At 34.0% G+C, this 23,135-nt stretch overlaps 3 protein-coding genes across 17 annotated transcripts; 2 read left to right on the top strand and 1 right to left on the bottom strand.

Moving 5' to 3' along the window:
* Positions 1–10: 10 nt before the first annotated feature.
* Positions 11–18,684, top strand: syd (JNK-interacting protein syd). 15 transcript variants are annotated; one of them, XR_004975759.2, is made up of 19 exons: positions 11–809; positions 3,921–3,941; positions 6,929–7,165; positions 7,241–7,396; positions 7,465–7,622; positions 7,761–8,002; positions 8,255–8,359; positions 9,510–9,545; positions 10,029–10,046; positions 11,389–11,446; positions 11,507–11,685; positions 11,767–11,992; positions 12,060–12,820; positions 12,893–13,775; positions 14,351–14,568; positions 14,635–14,829; positions 15,195–15,261; positions 15,574–15,812; positions 17,403–18,684. XR_004975759.2 is itself a non-coding variant. In XM_036359064.2 (18 exons), the coding sequence occupies exons 1-18, from the start codon at positions 714–716 to the stop codon at positions 17,404–17,406; spliced, it is 3,660 nt and encodes a 1,219-aa protein (XP_036214957.2). In that variant the 5' UTR covers positions 12–713; the 3' UTR covers positions 17,407–18,684. The 15 variants fall into 15 exon arrangements, 13 of the variants coding, with proteins under 13 accessions (XP_036214955.2, XP_036214958.2, XP_036214957.2 ...); XR_004975758.2 differs by having other exon boundaries at positions 15,558–15,812; XM_036359064.2 differs by lacking the exon at positions 15,574–15,812 and having other exon boundaries at positions 12–809.
* A 576-nt stretch (positions 18,685–19,260) lies between these two features.
* On the bottom strand, positions 19,261–21,358 carry Adat1 (Adenosine deaminase, tRNA-specific 1). Its single transcript, XM_014243273.3, has 2 exons — positions 20,234–21,358; positions 19,261–19,610 (listed from the first exon to the last, which is right to left on the bottom strand). Exons 1-2 carry the CDS (start codon positions 21,232–21,234, stop codon positions 19,304–19,306), a joined length of 1,308 nt encoding a protein of 435 aa, XP_014098748.3. The 5' UTR covers positions 21,235–21,358; the 3' UTR covers positions 19,261–19,303.
* A 74-nt stretch (positions 21,359–21,432) lies between these two features.
* Tmem43 (Transmembrane protein 43) lies at positions 21,433–23,120 on the top strand. The gene is made up of 5 exons (XM_014243272.3): positions 21,433–21,687; positions 21,757–21,980; positions 22,102–22,474; positions 22,541–22,760; positions 22,820–23,120. Exons 1-5 carry the CDS (start codon positions 21,592–21,594, stop codon positions 23,029–23,031), a joined length of 1,125 nt encoding a protein of 374 aa, XP_014098747.2. The 5' UTR covers positions 21,433–21,591; the 3' UTR covers positions 23,032–23,120.
* The last annotated feature ends 15 nt before the right edge of the window (positions 23,121–23,135 follow it).

Below are 23,135 nucleotides of genomic sequence, written 5' to 3'. Positions count from 1 at the left end.
TAATGCAAGAATGTCAGACACATAAGACCATTAGAAAAATTTTCACGCTAGCTATTTGTATCAGACAAATTTAGTGCAACATAAAAATCCAATTAGTTTTGTAAAAATGCAAGTAAAGGCAATAAATCATAATAATTTTAAAAAAATATTAACGAAAGCATAAAAATGTGATAAGTGAAGATCGTCATGATAGAGAAAAGGGAAATAAATCTAGTCAAAAAAATGCAATGACTATCAGGAAAAAGGAAAGGAAGGCGTAATATTGCGCTACCTAATTTCATTCATCAATAGGAAAAAATAAAATTTGCAAACTCCAAACTATTAACAATACATGTTAAGCAAAAAATGGAAAGTGATAACTAAAATTAAAATACGTTTTTTCCATAAAAATAAATACCTATATATATGATTTTGGAATAAAGTAATTGTGAAGAGTTGTGAAGTGTGGAAAATCGACGTTGTGGGTGGTGGGGCCGAGGCGAGCTGTTGGATTGGTTAGAGATCACATTGTGGATAAGTTTGACACCACTTTCCCACGCCCACATATTCTTTCATTTCCGCCTTGCAATATAGCAGTGGCACGTCATCGTGCGTCTCAATAGTGGCACTCGCTTCAAAAAGAAGTATGCAGAAAGTAAAAGTTGGATTAAGAAATCACAATTAAACTGTGCCGCGCAAATTTTCCTTAACATAAACAATAATTAGAAGTCACAATGGACGACGACACAATGCTCAACAACCACGGACCTCAGCCTGGTGCTGAGACAGTTTATGGTACCGAGGACAACAATATGGTCATGTCGGAAAAGGTGTGTAAACAATTGAAAATTAATTTTGAATACGCATTTAACAATATTTATATTAGTATTTTGCTGTAAGACTGTTAATTATATATGTCGTAGAAGTATTATTAATATATTATATATTTGATGTTAAATTGTGGAAAGATAGAAAAAGAAAATGTGCATTTATTTCATAAATGCCACGTTGCAACTTATTATGAAAACTATTTCAATGAAGGGTATATATGTATATAGGTGGATACACATTTATATTTACAACGCTATTTCGTTTTAGTTTTAAATCATTGATAACTTATAAATTAATACTCGTTTAATATTGCCTGTTGATGATGATTTCATTCGAAAGACCTTTGTTCTAAATGTATTTTATATTACGTTAACAGAACAAGTTTGTTCCTAGTACTATAAAGTCAACTATACTGTTAAAATGTATTATTAAAATTAAACCATCAAATAAATTTATTTATTTTCGAACATAAACTAAAGTTTTGTCCGCTACAACATTCACGTGCGGCCTTGCGATACATATATCAACTTATGTATGTGTATCTGAATTTGTAATGTGGCAATGTTCATAAATTGGTCATTGACATTGTGGTATTTAGTTTGGTTACTTCTTTCTTTATTTAGCAAGTCACATTACAATCAATAAACCACACTTTGTAACATATGTATGTCACATGTATGTATGTGAAAAAAATGTAATTATATCAGTAGATATTTATTTAGTTTGATTATTTTTTGAACTTTTTAATTTCATTCCAACCGTTTGTTGCCAAAGTGGTAAAAAACATACATATGAGTGCTAGTGTGCCCGTTAATAAGACGTGATTAAGCACTTTATTGATTTAGCATTACATCAACCGTTGACATACATATGTATATACCGATTTTATTTGTAACCCACTGGGTTCAGTCCGTGTTTACAATAGAACATGTTTGCTTGCTATACTTTAATATCGAATGCTATTTAGCGTGCTGTTTTTATTCTTTTTAACCCCAAGTGGTCGTCATTGATTTTTCAGAGTGTTTTCAATAAATTCATGTAAATGTATTTGCTCGATTTTGATTATACACATTATAGGAAAAAGTACAATCATAAATAATATATAATCATATTAAGTGTTTATGTTTACAGACACATGTACATATATAAATATATTATATATTAGATTTAAATAATCACATTTGCTCTTTTAGACACAAGTAGAGTGAATTGTTTTTGCTATTTTAATGTATGATCAAATTAAAATTTAACCCTATGAGCTTTCAATAATAAGCGACTCAGTTGATTTAGTTAGCTTTTATTTTATTGGCTAACAGTCAAGTCTACATACAAGTAATATAACGTTCAACAAATTAGTTTGTCGGTATAGTATTTGTATGCTTTAAAATGCATGTTCTTTTATACTAATACGCTAACAATGTCCATAATAGGATAAGTTGACGTTTGACAAACGTTATAGGGTTAATTATTACAAAGCTTATGCATTTTCTACATATAAATACATATTTAGTATTTATGTATATGCATATACATACAAATATATGTAAATGCCCCTTTGTGTGTAATTATTTGCTAAATACTATAATAATCGCTTTAAACAACCTTACAGGAAGTAAAACAGACAAGACGGTGTTTATTTTTGGTAATAGCATTATAATTGCTAAAAAATCGTTTACTTTTAGTTGAAATATATTCAATGATATAAAAACTTGTTGGCGGAGCATTAATGAATGAATGAACGAATAATTACGTTTAACATGTATTTAGTTGTCAAGTAGCTTGGAATTTCTAATTTTAAAATAAATTATTATTTAATAAGATTCTGAGATAATATACAAGGTGCGTTCCAAAGTAAACAGTAAAAAAGTAACAAAGTAAACTCTAGTGGCGCCATCCATATGTCGACTAGTGTGTTAGAATCTGCTATCCTTTATCGACTTCCAATAAAAATTTCATGACATTTCATCTATTGGAAGTGAATTTATTGCATTTTAAGTGTCAGTATGTTTTTGTCATCGGTGCGAAAATGAGCTTCTAACAAAGAGCCAACATTAAATTTTGTTTTCAAATTGGTAAAACTTTTACTTAAAAGTTTCAATTGATGAAACAAGTTTATGGCGATGATTGCCTATCCCGTAGCAGAGTCCACGTGAGGACATAAATGAGAAATGAGCCGAAACCCAAAAAATCGCGCCTGGAGAAATCAAAAGTGAAGACAATGCTGATTTGTTTCTATGATTCCAAGGGTATTTTCCACAAAGAATTTGCTCCACCCGGCCAAAACGTTAATGCGGTATTCTATCACCTCGTTTGGTGCACCGTATTCGACGTGTTCGGCCCGAATATCGCGAAGATGGAAGTTGACGTTTGTTGCACGATAATGCGCCGTCTCATCGATCGACCAATTTGACCAAAAATCACATTTTAACAATCAACCACTCCCCGTATTCACCTGATATGGCACCGTGCGACTTCTACCTTTTCGGAAAAATGCATTTGCCGATGAAAGGAAAGCGTTATGCAGACGTGGAGGCCATTCAAAAGGCTTGCACCGGCATACTGGCGGCCATACCGGGCAATGAGCTAAAACAATCGTCCGACATGCTTTTGGACCGTGCAAAAAGCTGTATTAAAGCAGAAGGAGACTATTTTGAATAAAATTAATTGATTTTGCCGATAAAACCATTTGTTCTGTCTTTTTTTTAAGACCTGTTTTCTTTGGAACGCACCGTGTAAAATTATATTTCAATATTCATATTTGTGAAGAATTCTGTTAGTTTTTTCTTGAATTCTTATATGCGTTAATTAGAGAATTTTTGTGATTTAGGATCATATAAAATTTTCCTAGTCTCTCGCAAAACCGATATAATGCATGATTTTACTCATACAAATAATAACAAAATTATAAATTTTTTCTACATACCTAAATTTGTATGTAATACATACACTATATACTTATGAGTTAAAATTTTGTACTATCTGTTTTTAATTTTTATTTTTTTTCATTGTTTTTCCTTTTTTCCAACCACTGTACTTGCATAAGTTTATCGAAAAATTTCAATAAAGTCAAAATTTAATTTTTGCATTATTATTTTTCTTTTCTTTTTCAGAATGAACAGGTTGTGAGCATCGTGAGTTTATTAATTTTAGTATTTATTTATTGTTTCTTATTTCTCTTTATTCAAAGTTAAACTTAATTATTGTTTGGTTTCTAATTATGTATTTAGATACTAGTTTTCATCAACGTATTTCTTATAATAGTTTTTCGTTTGTGTGTTTCCATTCTTTATGTTATGTTTGTAAATTTTTATGCGGTTTTTGTTGTAAATTTAATTGTGTATATTTCTGTAGTTATATGTCACATTCTTATTAAATATAAAATAAGGTCGAACACATAAGTGGTTATGTTACAAATTAGTAGCTAGTAATAGTCTAAACACTTAAGAACCTACAAAGTTGGAACCTGTTCCCGCTTTTTCAGAATCTTTGACTTTCATAAGGAAAGTTGTAGCATGTTCTGCTATAAAAATTAACGAAATAGGTGGTTGGAACTGGAAGGACATAACGCTATGCTGAACCAGCCAAATTTAAATAAAACAGACCCTATCTTCCCAATGTTAGATCTCAATAGTACCCTTCGGGTGAAGTTACCCTTCAGACGTAAATAGAGAAGCTATTTAGTTGGGGAGGACGATAATACCTCTAACTATACTGACGGGTCCGAAATGGACCAGGTCAAACTCCAATTGTCCAAAAATTGGAATCCCCGGTCGCAGGAATATTTTTGGCAACGAAAAAGCAGACAAGTTGGCCAAGCTAGGAGCCTCTACAGACAAATCTGAGGCGGTGTTAATATGAAAATGGGTCTGACTTATAACAATTTCTGCAGCGGCTAAAAGAAAAGCAAATAAGAAAACTGGTTTATACTTTCGCCTTGAAGGCCCATCTCTTCAAAAACCCGAAACAGAGTGCTTAGAACCCATCACGCAACAAACCTTGAATTTGACAGCCATTGGTAGAGGTAGAAAATTTTGAGATACGCTACCGAGTTGACAGTCCTTTCCCGGATATATCCGGGGTCCATTCTGGACAAGTACATATGTAGGTATAGATATATGTACATATGTATAAAGCAGACTTTTATTTGAAGAATATTTTCTGTCAATTCAAAATTAACATTAACATTAACAATAAGTGTGGTTTTAAATTATTTTTTGACGCAATGGTTTTGAATTCCCAAATATATCTGTGCAATGTGAAAAGTAAGCTAATCTGTGTTAGCAAGCCGCCCTTGCGATTACGCTGTGCAAGGTCAATTGCGGAATGACTGTAGGTTTTTGTTTCTATCTTTTCGTACTACTTTAAGGCATAAGAGTGCTCGAGCTGCTTAAGAAAATACCATACAAGTTAGGAAACTAACCAAATATTTTATATATATATATATATATATATATATATAGTTTATAGCTTCATATACTCGTTTGTGTGGGTAGTTTTATATGTGTGCGTTTATTTAAACTTTATCATTTCCCCTTTACATCGTATTTATGTTTTATTTGTATACCTTTATTTGCATGTACGTATAAATTAATGTACATGTATATTTGTGTGTGCTTTTATGAAAAACTGTAAAATGCCATGTGATACGCTACATGAATCATTTTTCCGTGATGAGTAAACCTACCAGACTTTCATTCATTAATTCTTATCGCTGATAAAAATGAAACGGAAAAAAGGCAAGGCGTCATCGATAACGTAATCTGAAGAAATTCGATACCAAGCCTCAAATGGCAGTAATATTTGTCACTGCGACAAACAATTGCTTTTGAATTCGAATTAATAAATGCAAATATTGTATACGTATATAAAAACATGATAAACAAGATTATATAGACTTTTGTCGATTGCGTATGGCGAACAATAAAATGTTTAAGAGACATGTTTCTTCAAAATAAATAGGTACCGCTGATCGCGCGTGATAATGAGTAAACTGATGACGTCATAGCTGAGTTACGTTATTTCAGGTTCGTTCTTATTCAGATTCTACTATCTTGTCGACTTTCTGTTGTTGTAGCAAGTATTTTTCTTACTGATGAGACTAGGAGTCATGCTGCCTAGTTGAGGTCCGTAGTTGGCCACTCGACTGGAGTGTTGCCGCAGTGCTCGACGTAGCTGCTGTTTGCATAGCCGTAGATGCTGATGCGTCGTGTGTTGGCAGCTTTAGGCCACAGAAGAGTTCTTCCAGACCCGGGTTAAACTAAAAGCCAGCACGAAGCAGAGGATTTCGACTCGTTTTTTTTCAGAAAATTGCAATTTTTAATGATTTCGCACCATGTACATAGACGCCATTTTTATATTAAAAGAACCAAACAATTAAATCGCCGAAAGTATAGTCTTTGGCCGAATAAAATTCGGGACCATTCCGGTAACGTAGGACCGGCTGTCATGAAATTTTTTTCCCCGATCTCGTCGAAACAGTTCGTTGCTACATCCTGTATTCGCTGTATGACTTTGATGGCAATAAAATTACCTAAAAAATCAATAACAACTGATACTGATTGCTTAAAGTCGTGGAACTCGCACAAAGAGTTTTCATATTGGTACAGACAAGCCTGGAATGAGTAATAAGAAGTCTATTGTAATAATAGGCACTGACGAAAGCAGGTGAAAGCTGAAGAAGCTAATGAGGGCTTAGTATCGCTTTGGAATAATTTTTATTAAAAAAATTTAATGACTAAGTAAATCTAATTTTTACCCAGCATCAATTAATTGGGTAATTCTTAAGTCTGCTTCTTCTACTATTTCTCAGAATCTTGTATCAATTCAGTTTACTAAAAATATATTCTTATACTCTAGCAGAGTAAGGAAGATTTATTTAGTTTTCTGCAAATATGAACAGTTACAAAGGGTTGCTAATTATAATATAAAACTTCATTTGTTAGAAATTTTAAGTTTTGAAACTAATTTTTTTTAAGATTATAAACAAGCTCATATACAATATAATATCTAGACTAGCTGAATAAAAGTGCGTTTCGTATTTATCACATTCGCTTTGTTCGTTCCATTTTTTCAAGCTATTCATCCCTAACAAACAATAACCAGCGTATTTCTTCTCTAGGTGCAACAATTAGCTGGTAGTATATATCAAGAATTCGAACGCATGATTAATCGCTATGACGAGGACGTGGTGAAGAATCTTATGCCACTACTGGTGAATGTCTTAGAATGCCTGGATGCATCATATCGCATAAATCAGGAGCAGGATGTTGAATTGGAGCTGTTGCGTGAGGACAACGAGCAGCTGGTCACACAATATGAACGCGAGAAGAGTGCACGCAAACAATCCGAACAGAAGGTAAACAATCATTTCCGAATATACAATATTAAATAAAATTTCATTAATTAAAAATTTAATTTCACAAATTTGCAGCTGCTGGAATCGGAGGATGTGGCTGAACAAGAAAACAAGGAGTTGGCAAGTCGCTTGGAGTCACTGGAAAGCATTGTGCGCATGCTCGAATTGAAGCATAAAAATAGTTTGGAACATGCGAGCCGCTTGGAGGAGCGCGAGACTGAACTGAAGAAGGTTAAACATGCATATATAATTCAATTCAATTTACGAATTTATGATTAAATTTAATAAATTAATTTTAGGAGTATAATAAACTGCATGAACGTTATACGGAGCTTTTCAAAAATCATGTTGACTACATGGAACGCACCAAAATGCTCATGGGCTCTGCACACTCACAAATGAGTTCGGCTTCGGAGCGCTTAGAAATGAATCGAGCCAGGTTAAATCCAATTGCTCGGTAATACGTAAATTTGTTTGTTTTTCAATTGATGGCATTTTCGAAATTTTTTTTGTTTACAAAATTCATTTTGGTTTAAAAGCTACTATTTTTTATATCAATATATTTTTAATGGTAAACTTGTCATGCCATTTATAGATCATCCGGTCCAGTATCGTACGGCTTCGCGTCGCTCGAAAACTCAGCCATGCTAGACACAGAGACAATATGTAGTGTGGGCAGCAATTCGGATGATTCGGGGCCACCATCTTTGCAAAATGAATTGGATAGTTTGCAGACGGTGGAGCGCGCGGCTGAGACGGACACATTACAACAGCAGAATCAAGCCACATCACCGCAAAGTGAAACGAGTCCCGTTGTGCCAAATGCACCAGCCAATGGTGAGTGAATTTTTTTTTTTAATTTGCACACTTATCTTATGTATAAGCAATAACTGTATTCAAATTATACTAATATAATTTTTATTTATCTCTTTAATCTTTTTCCTTTTACTCCACTATACTGCATTCGTGTTAACCTCAAATAATTTGAAAAATTATTAACCCTTTCCATTTCCTTTACAAACCAAACCAAACCAAAATTTTAAATTTGTAATTTATTTTTTTGAATAATGATTGAATATACGCGCGCAGTTGGGCGTTCAACAACCAAAAAGGAGCAACGCTCTGCTAATACCCTATACCAAGAGTTGTCCTTTCAAGATAACGAAGAGAGTGAAGAGCATGAAGTTGTTACAGGTATGTGGGCTAACTTCTTAACATGTATTTACCTCATCTGCTTCACTGTGCCGCGTTGCTGGACACGGGAAAAATTTTATTTACCGAATTGGTTGTTCAAAACCACATCACTATTATAATTTTTTACATTATTATTCACATATGTAATATATTCCAAAATACCTGCATCAATACTAAAACACATGTAATTTAATTCATATGATTAATCATAACTAAAACTATGTGTACATAAATACATGTTTCTCTCTATATATATACATTAGAGTGTCTCTTATTTCCCAAGTTGATTTTTGATTTTGCAAACGCCATCTTTAGTTTCAGTTTTTGCTCTAAAAAACATCCAAGGTAAACGAGCTCTTTATGATTTAGATTTTTTGATTTTTATCTCCAAAATAAACTAAGCTAAAACTTTGAAAAGACGATATTCTAATACAAAATTACCAAAAAAGGTTCTAATGATTTTTTCATAAAAAATCACATACCTTTAAAATTTATGCGCAATTGTACACCATGTCGTATGAGCAACACAAAATGCATAAATCACTTGTTGAATGCTCAGATCATTTGATGTATAACTTTAATTGCGTATAACTTTTAAAAGAAAGTTTTTATGAAAAAATTACTTGCTTAATGTAAAATTCCAGAAAATTCCATGCTGTACTATACATGGGAAAAGCATTATAATTTAAACACTGTTTAAATTCAAAATAAAGAGATTATTTACGTTGAATATCTGTTTTTAAGGCATAAACTGCAACATCAGGGGCGCTTGCAAAACAAAAAAAAAATAATCAACTTGCGAAATAAACACTCAAATATACATACATACATATATATATATATATTATTTACTTATAGTTACCATATTTAAAATTTTGATAAATGCTCACATTTGTTCTCTCTTATTATACGTCTCTGTGCTGCTTGAAATTGCAACAATTTGAAATGTCCCCGAAATGCTTGTCTCACGCGCTCCAACACAAAATACGCACATAAATTGAATTTTTAATGATATGCTAAATATAATATACAACAATAATACTATGCTTTGCGGAAATGTCTTGCAATTACTACTGTTTGTGTGCGCTGATGGCTATGCTCTCGCCCTCTCTCACACACTCGCTCTCGTCTGCCTTACCACGCAACACAGGAAGCTGGGTGCATCCTGGCGAATATGCTTCTTCGGGTAGGTATCAAGATTCATATATCTATGGATTTATATATGTCACATGTAAATATATTAAACACCAACTAATAACTGTAATCGCCTAAGTTGAAAGTCATATAAAAAAAAAACTGAATTGGCAACTCATCTAGCCCGTTTGTTGGGTGATAACTCAATTATATATATGTACAATATTTAAAAAACCAACAACAATGTATAACCGAATTCATCATCTCTTTTGTCCTGTTCCTTTCTCAATACTGAATACTCGAAATTTTGTTATCTCGAAACATAAATAACTATCGAACGAACGAAAACATACACGCATGTAAATACGAAAACATATGAAAAATATTTAACACGGCATTTTTGGATGAAATTTAAAACGTTTGATTAATTCTCATGTTTCGTGCATTCGCTGCTGGATAACTCGAAATGCCTTACATGACAAAAAACGAACTATGGCCAATGAAAATCTATTTGCGATTGCTCTCGTTCATAAAGCTAACGACAACTATTTCGGTAAGTTACGGCAAATCGTATATACACAGTAAAAAAAAAGTAGAACACTAGCTCGATGTTATTTCTATCATTGGTAAATTTTGAATTTGTAAACCTTGCAAATATAGTTTGTGTTAGCAATGCTGGTTTTGGTGGGTTTTGCTTTTGTATTTAAAAAATTATATATTATTGTAGTATATACAATTTTTATTTTCATAAATTGTCATCATTCATTGTTTATTTTTAAACCAAAATGTGCACAAACTTTTATTAACGTATAAATAAGTTTCGAGTCGATTTAGCCATGGTCGTCTGTCTGTTACACGCATTACAGGAATACGGCTGTCATACAAACTAATCGATCAAAATCAAGTGTATAGAAAAATATTTAATTTGACAGATATCATTACGAAATTTGACTTCGGTTATTATCCAAGATAACGCAACAATTTCCGAATAATCTGTTCAAATCGAACGACTATAGCATATAGCTGTCATACAAATTGACCCATAACAATCAAGTTCTTGTATGGAAAACGTTTTTATTATATAAATTATCTTCAAGAAATTTAGTTTGCAGTATTGTCCAAGACAACACTACAATATCTATGCAAATTCTAGACTTTTATAGTGGAAAAATGTTTATTGAAAAAGATATTCTATATCTCAAAATTTTCTTAAAAATTAAAAAAAACGAATCGCTGTTTTTTTAAAATCCGAAGAAGAAAATTCGAAACGAAAAATATTTTCCGGTCTCAAAATTTTTTTTTACCGATAGACGTCGTCTACTGTTTCCACGACAGTCGGTACTGGCATACAGCATTTTTAAAAATTGTATCGTAACAACAACAACATGCCGAAATCAAACCAGTCGAAACAGCTCATTTTTTGAGCTCGATGTTTTACTAGAAAATACCGTCATATAGCCTCTACAACAACAATAACAAATTTTATATGTATTTACACTTAATGGGTATTCTCTCAAATAAAGCCAAATTTAACGTTTAAGCTAAAATTGTCATCTCCATAAATTACGAAATATGTATGTATGTGTCGTATTTTTGTTTTTGAAACTATAACTGTATATAACAACAAAGTATTTCATATTACGTTTCAAACATTTTGCTTCTTTAAAATTCTTCCGCTTTAAAATATTCCTTATTATAAAGTATTATTTATAAATTTTTTATTTTTTGATAATTATTTATTGGTTTGTAAACAGCAATTTTTTTGATTTTTTTTAAATGTATACTCTTTATTTGCACGCTCTTTCATATCACCAAACATTTATTTTATTCATAATAATAACTTAAAATATGTATAACTTAGTACTTAACACGCTTTTCCTCAAAACTTGTTGCAGGCATGGGCAAAGAAGTGGAAAACCTCATCATGGAGAATAATGAACTTTTGGCAACGAAGTACAACAACACACATATATTTGTGTTTATATATATTAAAAAATATTTGTTCATTTTCAGGAATGCTTTGAACATTGTTAAGGATGATTTGATAGCCAAAGTCGATGAGCTGACTGGTGAGATTGAGATACTGCGCGAAGAATTGAATGCAATGCAGCAATCGCGCAACAAATTGCGTCAGAAGGTGAGCGAGCTGGAGGAGGAGCTGAAAAAGACAAAGGAGCAAGTTAAGCAGCAAAGTAAGCGTTTGTTTGAAAATATTTTTTGTTTTTTTTTTTTGCAAATACGAGCTAACACTTTTGTGTTGTTGTTGTTTTCAGATGACACTGAACAAGATGAAAATGATGTACCATTGGCTCAACGCAAACGCTTTACGCGTGTGGAAATGGCTATGGTGTTGATGGAGCGCAATCAATACAAAGAACGTCTGATGGAGCTGCAGGAGGCGGTGCGTTTGACAGAGATTTTACGCGCCTCACGCACCGTCGACAATTTGGACAAAAAGTCCAAGCAGAGCATATGGAAATATTTTAGCAGTTTATTCACGTAAGTAGCTGCTTTGCATGCGCGACAAGTAAAATAAAATCTTTTCCTCTTTTTCATATACATGTAGCCCCTCCAATCGCCCGCAAGAGCGCGTCGCTGACGGGCAAGGAGGGGGGCCTATGTTTCGCTACTCCAGCCCAGTTCACAGTCACGGATCCCCCAGTCGAAATAGCGACAATCGCCTTGCCATAACCGGCGCACGCGACAGTGCAAATCCACCACCACATCCCGCCAGTGCGGGCCTAGCAAATGCATTGATCACAAAAGACTACTCTGAGGAGGGTACATCGGAACGTGCAAGCGCACGACGGCGCGAACAATATCGACAATTGCGTGCACATGTACAGAAGGAGGATGGTCGTTTGCAAGCCTACGGCTGGAGTTTGCCCATAAATAAGACAAATCAAGAGCAACAGAATCGTCATTCTGGCGGTGTGCCGGTACCAGTCTATTGCAACCCTTTAGCCGAAGCATCGCCACATATGAAAGTGTTCTGTGCTGCCGGTGTGAATCTAAACGGTGGTTTTACCAAAGATGGGCGTTCAGTTATACCGTCGACATCATCATATGCCCCACGTTCTACAGCTAAGATCGCAGAGATTACCAGTCCTACAGCAGAGCATTCAGCTGAAGCGCTCGATCGGCAAATAAATCGTGCGAGTTTAGCCAATTTGGAGCCAGAAACCCAACTATCATCGTATGTGTGGATATGCACGAGCACGCATGCGGCGAGCACAGTAACAGTGGTGGATGCCAATCAGTCGGCAGTCGTGCTAGACGCGTTTCCCATATGCGCATCACACATGCTTTGCATTGCCTCCGTGCAAGGTGAGTGCATTTATATACTAAAATTTTTGGTTTAGCTTATACAAAATAATATATATAACTGTAATTTTATAGGCGCAGTGGAGAAGGATTACGCGCTGCTAGAGAACTCTGAAGTGCTTAAGGCCGGTGAAATGCTGGAGCATCCCGGCGAAGGTGCCGAATCATTTGGCAAGGTTGAGTTTGTGCGTGTGCGTCCGAAAGCCGACAAAAACAGTAACACCAATAAAAGCGCCAGAACAGATGAGCAGGCAGAGGAGGTGATAGCTATTGAGACGGCTGCGGTTGAGGAAAATGCAAAGGAGGCTGTTGAAAAAACAGCAGATGATACGAAAAATGCGGCCAACGAGCCATTGGGCAATATACAAGAGATTAAGGTGCGACAGGCGCTACCGGGTGCACCACAACGCTTACAGGACGACGGCAGTGTGATTAGCGCCAAAGCGAACATCAACAATAACAATTTGCAGCCGTCCTTCTCGAAGCCCATCAACCCAATATTGGGTACAAAGAACCGTCTGGATCCGCCAATGACTTCGATTGGGCCGACCATGTGGATGGGCGATCAGGAAGGTTGGCTGTATGTGCATAGTGCTGTAGGTCGCTGGCATGAATGCCTGCATAAGGTTCTCCTGCCCGATGCCGTCCTAGCGATAGTGCATGTGGAATCTCGCGTTGTTGTAGCCCTAGCTAATGCTCAATTGGCAGTGTTTCGCCGCCAAACAGACGGCCAATGGGATCTGAATAGTTATCACCTGGTAACGCTGGGTGATCGTAATCATTCGATACGTTGCCTCTGTGTGGCTGGCGAACGCATTTGGGCTGCTCACCGCAACAAGATCTATATTGTCGATCCGATCTCATTGAGCATCGTCCACTCGCTGGAGGCGCATCCACGTAAGGAGAGCCAAGTGCGACAAATGGCTGCTACCGGCTCAGGTGTATGGGTTTCCATACGGTAAGTTTTATACGTTTGTCAAATCAACACTGAATAGTGTATATTAAGTTTATCACGAAGTTTGTAACACCCAGAAGGAAACGTCGAAGATTCTATAAAATGTATATATAAATGACTAGCATGACAAGCTGAGTCGATCTAGTCATCTCCGTCCGTCTGTCTATATATCTGTCTCATGTTCATGATCGGAACCGCCAAAGCATATACATATATCGTACCATTATAGCATATAGCTGCCATACAAACTGAATGATCAAAATCATATCCTTGTGTCGAAAACTATTTTAGTTATTCACGAAATTTGGCATGAATTACAGCCCAAGACATCAGTACAATCTCCAAAGAAATTGTTCAGATTGGACCACTATAGCATATAGCTGTCAAACGAACTGATCGATAAAAATCCAGTTGTTGTAAGAAAACGTTTATGTTTGACGAGATATCTTCACGAAACTAGGCATGGATTATTGTCCAAAGCGACGGTGCAAACTCTGAAGAAATTGTTTAGATCCAGCTACTATAGCATATAGCATTTTTTTTTTATAATTCGTTTGATGTTTTTCTTGCATCCACAGTTTGGACTCCACGCTGCGATTATACAGTTCGAACACTTTCGAGCACAAGCAGGATGTGGATATCGAGCCGTACGTTTCGAAAATGCTTGGTACTGGCAAATTGGGTTTCTCTTTTGTGCGCATTACTGCATTGATGGTATCATGCAATCGTTTGTGGATCGGTACCAGTAACGGTGTCATAATTTCGGTGCCATTATCGGAGGGTCAAGGCAAATCAAGTAATATTTTTTTTATATAAAAATTATCTGGATCAATGCAAATACGAATTTGTAACTCTCTTGCAGCTGATCCCAATAGTCAAATACCGTTATGTTGCATGGCTAATGCTCAGCTTTCGTTCCACGGTCATCGTGATGCGGTTAAGTTCTTCGTATCCGTACCAATGCAGCTACAAAATAGTGGACAACTGCAATTCACCAACAAACGGCCGGATATGCTAGTCATGTGTGGCGGCGAAGGCTACATCGATTTTCGCATAAGTAAGTCATCGCTTTACGTTGATGTACACCTTATATAGACTACATAAACTATATACGATATTTTAGTTTCTAAGCGAGTGTAGAGCGTGTAGTGTGTTTACCAAAAGCAGCTAAAATCGCTTCTGCTAGTTGTAGTGTGTGCGCTCTTTCATATTCAGGTCTATTATTTACACACTTGGAAGGCATCTCTAATTTTCACACTATTTTCCGAATCGATCGTTTCCTCCCTCATATATAGTTTATTTAGTTATATTTATTTGTTTCAATTTAAATTATATAATTAGATACATATATACAATATTTGCGTGAATGTTCACTTAATTTTTAATTCACACACTGAATTCAACCTATATTGTTGTCTGCAGGGCAAGAAAAATCCATAACCGATCCTGGTGATAATGAGGCGCATTTGATAGTTTGGAAAGTTGATACGTAAGCCTTTTTTAAAAAAATTTTTATTTCAAATTTGATTTTGTTGATTTCAAAACAAAAAGAATATATTGATGTTTTATGTTGTATTCGAAGTTTACCTACAACTAAACTAACCATTTAAAAGTCTAACTCAAATTTAGCGCTTAATAAAAAAATTTAAAAAAAAACAATGTTAACAAAATTGCTTTTCCATTGCATCTAATTCATTGTTGAAAGTTTTTGAAATGAAATCATCTACTCCATATTATATGTTATTTTTTCTTTATATCTTTTTTGTTTTTTCAAAATTCTTATAGTACATATAATTTGTAGTGATTGAGAGATGTGGATATGGCTACGTACAAATGTGTTTACACAATACAACGCGTTCGCATTGCAGCTGTATACGCACGCGTTAACGTTAGTAGTTCATGCTACCAAGTATGCTGTTGCTGCATACGTTGTGATCAGTGAAAAAATTGTGCCTTAAACTATATTAACTTTAATTCACATGCACAGCGCAGCAAATTTGTTGATGCAACGGCAGTTACCTGATTCAATACCAAAATAAGGTTTTCACATACTTATTTTAAATTCCATTTGTTGTTTTTTCTTTTTTATGTTTTACCTCTCTTTGTTTGTGTAAAAAATACTGTATCCAAATACTATTTTGTCCCGTTCCTTCTTTATTGTTTATCATGCTAAGTTTTGGTTTACTTTTGCTATATATGCTATATGGCTTAAGTTCATTGCAAGAACGATAATACAAATTGTTGGTACATAAGTGGTGAAAAGCTGAGTTGCTTCTCTTTGACAATGACTAATTATTTTGTTGTAGTAGTTTTGATGTAACACAATTTATTTTTGCACTTTTATTTTGTTCTGCTTGTTTTTTTTTTATATATTATTGTAGTTTTTGGAATTGGTAGTACATAATTGATTTTTTTTTTAATAATGCTTTACTAACTCTACACATAGTTAAAATTTATTTTATTTTATCACTGCCTCTGACATACATAGGTATGTGTACCAAAGCCCACATTTCAGTTCAAGTTTTCGCGCCGTACGATATTTTTTTTATTTGTTGTTGCAAAGGCACCAAACCTTACTAAATAACTTTGCGCCAAATTAACTGTCTTTGTCCGATTAAAAAATCGGTTCAGTTCTGGTTATGTAAATCCGATGGTCGTTTCTGTTAGTTTCTGCTTATACTTGTACATAATGCCAATATTTGTGTTAAATTACTAATTGTTCCTCAGATAAGCATATAATTTAATGTCTCAAAATTTCTCTCGTTGAAAATGCCACCAAAAAGTTATCGAGGTGTGACTTATAGTGACTTGACCCTAAGTTATCTCTGGAACATGAATAGAAGAAACGTCGGAGCCCCCATCAAATATATACATAAATGATCAACGTGACGAGATGAGTCGATTTAGCCATGTCCGTCTGTCTGTTTGTCTCTATATACGCGAACTATTCCCTCAGTATTTGAGATATCGTTCTGAAAATTTTCATACATCTTTTTTTTCGCTAAGAAGCTGCTCAATTGTCTGAACCGCCGATATCGGAGTACTATAGCATATAGCTGCCATACAAACTAATCGATCAAGTTCTTAAATGGAAACGGTAGTTAACGTTTTTCTTCTTTTTTATATGAGTTCAATTCATAAAACGAATGGACCGAACTGAAAATAAGCAAATTTGAGATGTAAAAAGCAAATAAAAAATTATTTAGACCTTTAAATTTTTTTATTTTGGTTTCTTACTTTTGGGTTACAAGTCAAAGCTTTTTTTTTATAGATGTAATATTAACACTTTTCACATAGTTTGGTCTCAATCATTCGCCTGCACTTAATTTCTTTTTGAACAACCTAATGCTTTACTGCTTTAATAACTTTAGGGTGCGCACATGCGATTACATACTTTTAAGTCGCATTCTAATGTGTAATCTCAAACAACATTTTTTATATACCTGCATTCCTATTACAGACATCTATTTGGTGTACCCGTTACAAAGGTTTTGAGCACCACCCGCTTTTTTTAGTATTCTGCAAGCGAAGCTTAAAAATCTTTTACTAAACAAATTATAAATATTCTTTGATTTTTTATAAATAATGTATGTAAATTTTGCATACTCATTTACACTTTGCAACTTACAGATGACAATGATATGGAAAACAGTATTCAACTGGAGGCAAATCAAACGATTGAGAATCGCGGCGACAAGAGTTATTTAATTGTGTGGCATGTTAGTCAACGCTAGTTTTTAAGTCCGTACACATTTAGAAAGTGTGGCTAGTGGGTATAATCTTAAATAAATTATTAACTGGTTGGATTGCAAGCGATTGGAGGCAAAAAAAAAATAAAAATAGTACATATAATATATGATTAATTTCCAATTTATCAGAGTATGCAATGATAATCCCAATAAAAAAAGATCTTATATACATATAAATATATGTATTGAAAGCATAATAAAGTTTATTATAATAATTATATGAGATTGTATAGTAAATATTTTGTTTGGACTTAGCTTTGCATTAGCAAACATTTCGGCTTGCATATTTACTATGAATTCGAAAAGAGTGTGTGAAGATAGTTACTTGAATGTCTTACCGATAACTTTTCTAAATTTCTGCTTTCAATTTATACACATAAAAATGAGTGTGTAGTTATAGCTTAAGCATTACGTACAGTGATAAAACTCAAATCGGACGAGTAAACCATATACATAAACAAAAAAACTAACCAAAAAGACGTTTGAACGTTTTACTTATTTACATGTAATTAGTTTATAGGCACATTAAGACCTCAATCAAGTATAAGTTAAAAAAATACACACATATATTGACACTAGATTTATATGTTTTAATCAAATAAAATTTATAACTTAAACTGAGGTATAAACGTTTTTGTTTTTTAGTTTTTGCTGCTATCCCTGCAAAGTTTATACAAAAAACAAAATAAAATAAAGTAAAAAAGATATATATAACAATTAAATAATGACATAATTTTGAAAAATGTAAGCACTTTTGAATTTTAAATTACTTGTGGAACATATAAAGCATATTTCAAAATATTTACTTGCAAATACATATACGCATATACCATATTTAAGGAGTGAAAATATTTGTCTGTGGGGCCTTTTACATAGTAGCGCTAATAACTTTTTTATTTTATCAATTTTTTATGCTTTTATGACAACTTTGTATAAAAAAATAATTTTAATTTTATATAGCATTTTCTATGTTTTAACAATTTCGTTAACTTCCTTTGGAGTTGTGTTATTTCTATTTTACAAATATTTTTTATGCATACGTGCATATGCATGTATGTGCTTAGTTTTATTTGTTAAACTCGTTCGTAAGCGTCTATATAATTAACGAAATTGTATCTATTTTAAATTGATTACATTTCAATAAAAACTGAAATTTCAAATCATTTCGTTTGTCAACTCTTTATTTGGAGGTTAAGTATATTCCACGCCAAACAACACTAAACATTTAAACTAATTGAAATATTTAATGGTGTTTGCCATAATTATAATTAAAATCATGCACAAGCGCATAATAAATAATAAATATGATTGTATAAAATCCGTAAGAATGTTTTGAATACAGTTGATAAAAATAAACAACTATATTTGTGCTTTTAAAAGCTTTGACGGTAAACAATTTTAAATGTGAAAAGTTTGCGTTAAATAAAAAAAAAAAAAAAAATCATGCTTATTACACAACAGATTGTATTAAACAAAATATAAGCTTTTATGTGTTTTAACATATTGAAATTTGCATTACATAGCTTTTGCGGTAAATATCATGCACGATATTGCAAATTGATGTTACGTATATTAAAACAAAAAAATTAAATTAAAACTATTTCAGCTGAGGGTAAGCAAAATTTGTACATAATAAAATTTATACAGTTGTACAATTATATCACAAATATAATTATTACATACATACACACATCCAATATATAGTGACATTATACATAGAAATAAACGACTTGACCATATTTCAATTCAATCTGTGCATTTTTATTAATCTGATTATGTTTTCTATGCATCTAAACTGAATTCCAGCAAATTCGGCGGTTTCTCAGTCCATTGTGAAAAGTAGTTTTGTTTAGCCAGGGTCCAAGCTGCTTGATACTCCCTTGCTAATTGTTTATATTGATGGTATTTTAAATAGGTAAGCTCTTTGCTATCGATTCGATATTTTTGTCTCAGTTTCGGCTCCACCCGTAATATATCCACAAATTCTTGCAGTAGGTTGTATTTACTAATTTTTACTGCAGCTTCTGGGGTTCCAAATTTTTTTCTTGTAGCACCTTGTTTGTTGCCATTTACTGAAATTTCGTAAGGTCTACAAAGGGTACAAAATTATTATTATTGATATAACTTTATGTAGTTTAAATAAAAACAATAAAAAAAAGTTAAATTCAGCTGCACAGAAGCTATGATACCCTTCAGAAATATAAAAAGTTTGATCTTGATTGTGATCTGTCAGTTTATATGGCAGCTATATGTGAAGCTGTTCGGAGATTGTCCTTGCTAAATTTCATGTAGATATCTCGTCTAATACAAATGTTTTCCATACATGGATTTTGATCGATCAGAGTGTATGACTCTGAACAATTTGTTCGAAAACTATACCGTTGTCTTAAACAATAATTTATGCCAAATTTTGTAAATATATCTTGTTAAATAAAAAATTTTTCCAAATAAAAACTTAATTTTGAACGTTCAGTGTGTATAGCAACTATATACTTTAGTGGCCCGATATCGCCAGTTCCCACAAATGAGATACTTCTTGGGACAAAAGGACGTGTACACGACAGACGAACATACGGACATGGTTAAATCGACTCAGCGAGTCACGGCAATCACTTAAATATATATTTTTATAGGGTCTCCGGCGTTTCCTTCTGGGTGTTACTAACTTCGTGGCGAACTTAATATAGCCTGTTCGGGGTATAACAAACTTACTTTAAATCTATAGGAATATTGCACCATGATATACCAGTAGGAGCTGGATTTTTTCGGTTATAGTTTTCAGCATATTCAAACTTAACGGTCTCAGCGAACCTTATCGTTGGCTTGTGAATTTTATATTTGGTAGTTTTAAATTGTTTGCCAATAAAGCGGTCATATATTGCACGTCTGATTGCTGCTTCATTTTCTGCACAACCAACAAAATTCAGTGTTTCAAAATAAATAGGATGCGCTAACAATATGTCCAACAAAGCTCCTTGCATGCCAAATACATTCCAACGCGCCAGCTTATCGCTACATGACATAGATAGTGTGCGGTCCCCTCGACCAGGTTTCGTTCTGACGGCGCCGATTTTTTGTTCCATGGCATCTTGTTGATCCGTTAAACCTATTAATTTCGCACCAGTATAGACAGCATCATTCGGACTTGGTTCTAACAGAGCACCTACATTATCATCGCCGTTGGGTGCACAGTCTTCATTTTCATCATTTTCCTTGTTAATTTTTCGTTTTTTCAGTTTTGGTTGAGTGGGTTCGTCATTAATTATATGCTCTTCTTTTGTACTTTTTTCTTCAATAGCTTCGTTTCGAATACAGGCATCTCCACAAGGTGTCTGTGTACTAACGAAATGAAAATTTAGATCTGGTCGTATTCGAAAGCAAACATTTTCAGAATCCCACTGGAAAACACCCTCATCACTGTATTCTATTACTCGTTTCAAGAGATGGTAAATATAGCGTAGAAGTGCACGTCTAGCCAATACTTCAGCGTGAGAATCATTTAGGATTAGACCATGGCTACAAAGCTTACTTTTGCCTACACACTTAGTGCCACAGCCAATAGCTACGACTTTAGAAGTTCCTTTTGCAGTATCGTGCATTACTATGGCCGAAAGGATTGTCCACTCGTTCGTGGTGGGCTTTCCAGTTTTTGGTAATTGCCGAAACTCCTTGAACACCAGATCTGCAAGGTCTTCAGCTGAAGGTAAAACCATATTGTTTGATATATTTAATCCTATTTATTACGTTTAAAGTTACTTAAGATAAAAGGGTGGAATATTATTCTAAATAATGTAAATAAACACAACCAACGGTTCACACACAGTGACGTATATATAAAACAGCTACTCGTCCCATTTTTTGGTAGAAATAGTTAAAAGTCAGCTGTTAGACATTTGACCTCCCTGTCTTCCCTTTTAAACGTATTCGCATTTTGTCAGAAGCAGAGATTATCAGAATTCGCATAAAATAATCACTTATTTTGTAGAAAGCGTATAATCCGTATTTTATTACAAATCGGAAGAAATGTTTCATTTATCTCTAAGGAATAAACGTGTGTAGTGCGATTAGTAATGTCGCTTTTGGAGGCATTCCGGTCGAGTTGGCTAATAGCCACTTTTGGCTGTATACTTTTTACTGGAGGATTATGCGTACTCTCCTGGAATGAAGTAAACTGACACAAGTAGTTAACTTGATGTTAAGTTTAATCACAAAATTTCTATTTTTGACAATTATAGGGACGAGCTGTGCACACAATTTTATCTCTCGATGAAGCGCTTGATGATGCAATAACTTTAGAACCTAATGAAGAGTTAGAATACAATTACAATGGTCGGATAGTACATATGACCGGTCCTATAGTGATTGGGGAACCACTTACTGAACCAGACTACAATATACAAGTGCTTGCCGTAAAATTGAAACGTCGGGTACAAATGTTTCAATGGGTGGAGGAGTCAATGTAAGTGCATTTATAAAAAATCTGACATAAATGTAATTTTATAGTTTGAAAAATATTTGCAAAGCGACTATTAGTGACTGTTATTATAGAATCACATACAAATAATCGCGTTACTTCGCAGGGAACACAATTATGGGGAAAGTGTTGCAGCTGTGCAAACAGAAAGTCGTACATACTATTACTATACGGAATGGCGTGATAAATTAATTGACTCCCGTAATTTTTACATACGAACGGGGCATCAAAATCCTGATCGCTTTCCCCTAGAAAGTCAAACACAAGTTGCTGATGCAGTCTTCATTGGCAAATATGAACTAGGTAACGAAATCAAGAATAAAATCACAAACTACGTGGAATTGACTTCCGATACAAGGCCGGACGATCCTGCTATAAAAATGCATTTAGGGCTATACTACCACACAAACGATGTTTTTAATCCAGAAATAGGCGACTTACGCTTACTATTTTCTTTTGCTGGTATGGAGGGCGAAATGGTTAGTAAAAGAAACAAAGGTTGCAGTTGCTATATATCCAAATATGAATACATTTTTATATATTAGTACACTGTAGTAGGAAAACTGATGAATAACAAAATATTGCCATATCGGACCAGTCGAGGCGTAGATATACTGCTTGTATATAATGGAGAACTCGGACTTGCGGAAGTTTTTAAGCAAGAGCATCACGCGCAACGGCTTACTACATGGGGCTATCGCTTTATGGGTTGGATGTTGGTATTTTTTGGTGTTACGTGCACATCCAAGTTGCTACATATTATGTGTAAGTAGTTTCAAGATTTAATATTTGTGAATGAAAAATGTTGTATATCGTTCCCGCAGTAAGCCGCGTCGCTTTTCTCGCTGTCTTAGCGCCGGATCCACAGTTCCCCGTGGGTGCTAATATCATGTTATCATTGTCCCTTGCACTAATTATAGCCTCAATTGCCTGGATTCTACATCGGCCAATGATTGGTGCCAGTTTGTTGTTTGCTGCGGCGTCACCATTTGTGTGGTGCGCTCGTAGTGTGTCCAATTACCAACGCGTCAACTAAAAATTTTTAATTTCATGGATTACTTACTTGTCTGCTAGTCATTAAAATAATTTTTTAATAAAAACGTTATTTTTTAGTGTTTACATGTATGTAAATATATTAAA

Source organism: Bactrocera oleae, chromosome 6 (genome assembly GCF_042242935.1).
Source record: "Bactrocera oleae isolate idBacOlea1 chromosome 6, idBacOlea1, whole genome shotgun sequence".
Lineage (NCBI taxonomy): Eukaryota > Metazoa > Arthropoda > Insecta > Diptera > Tephritidae > Bactrocera > Bactrocera oleae.
This window is presented reverse-complemented; position numbering and strand designations above follow the sequence as displayed.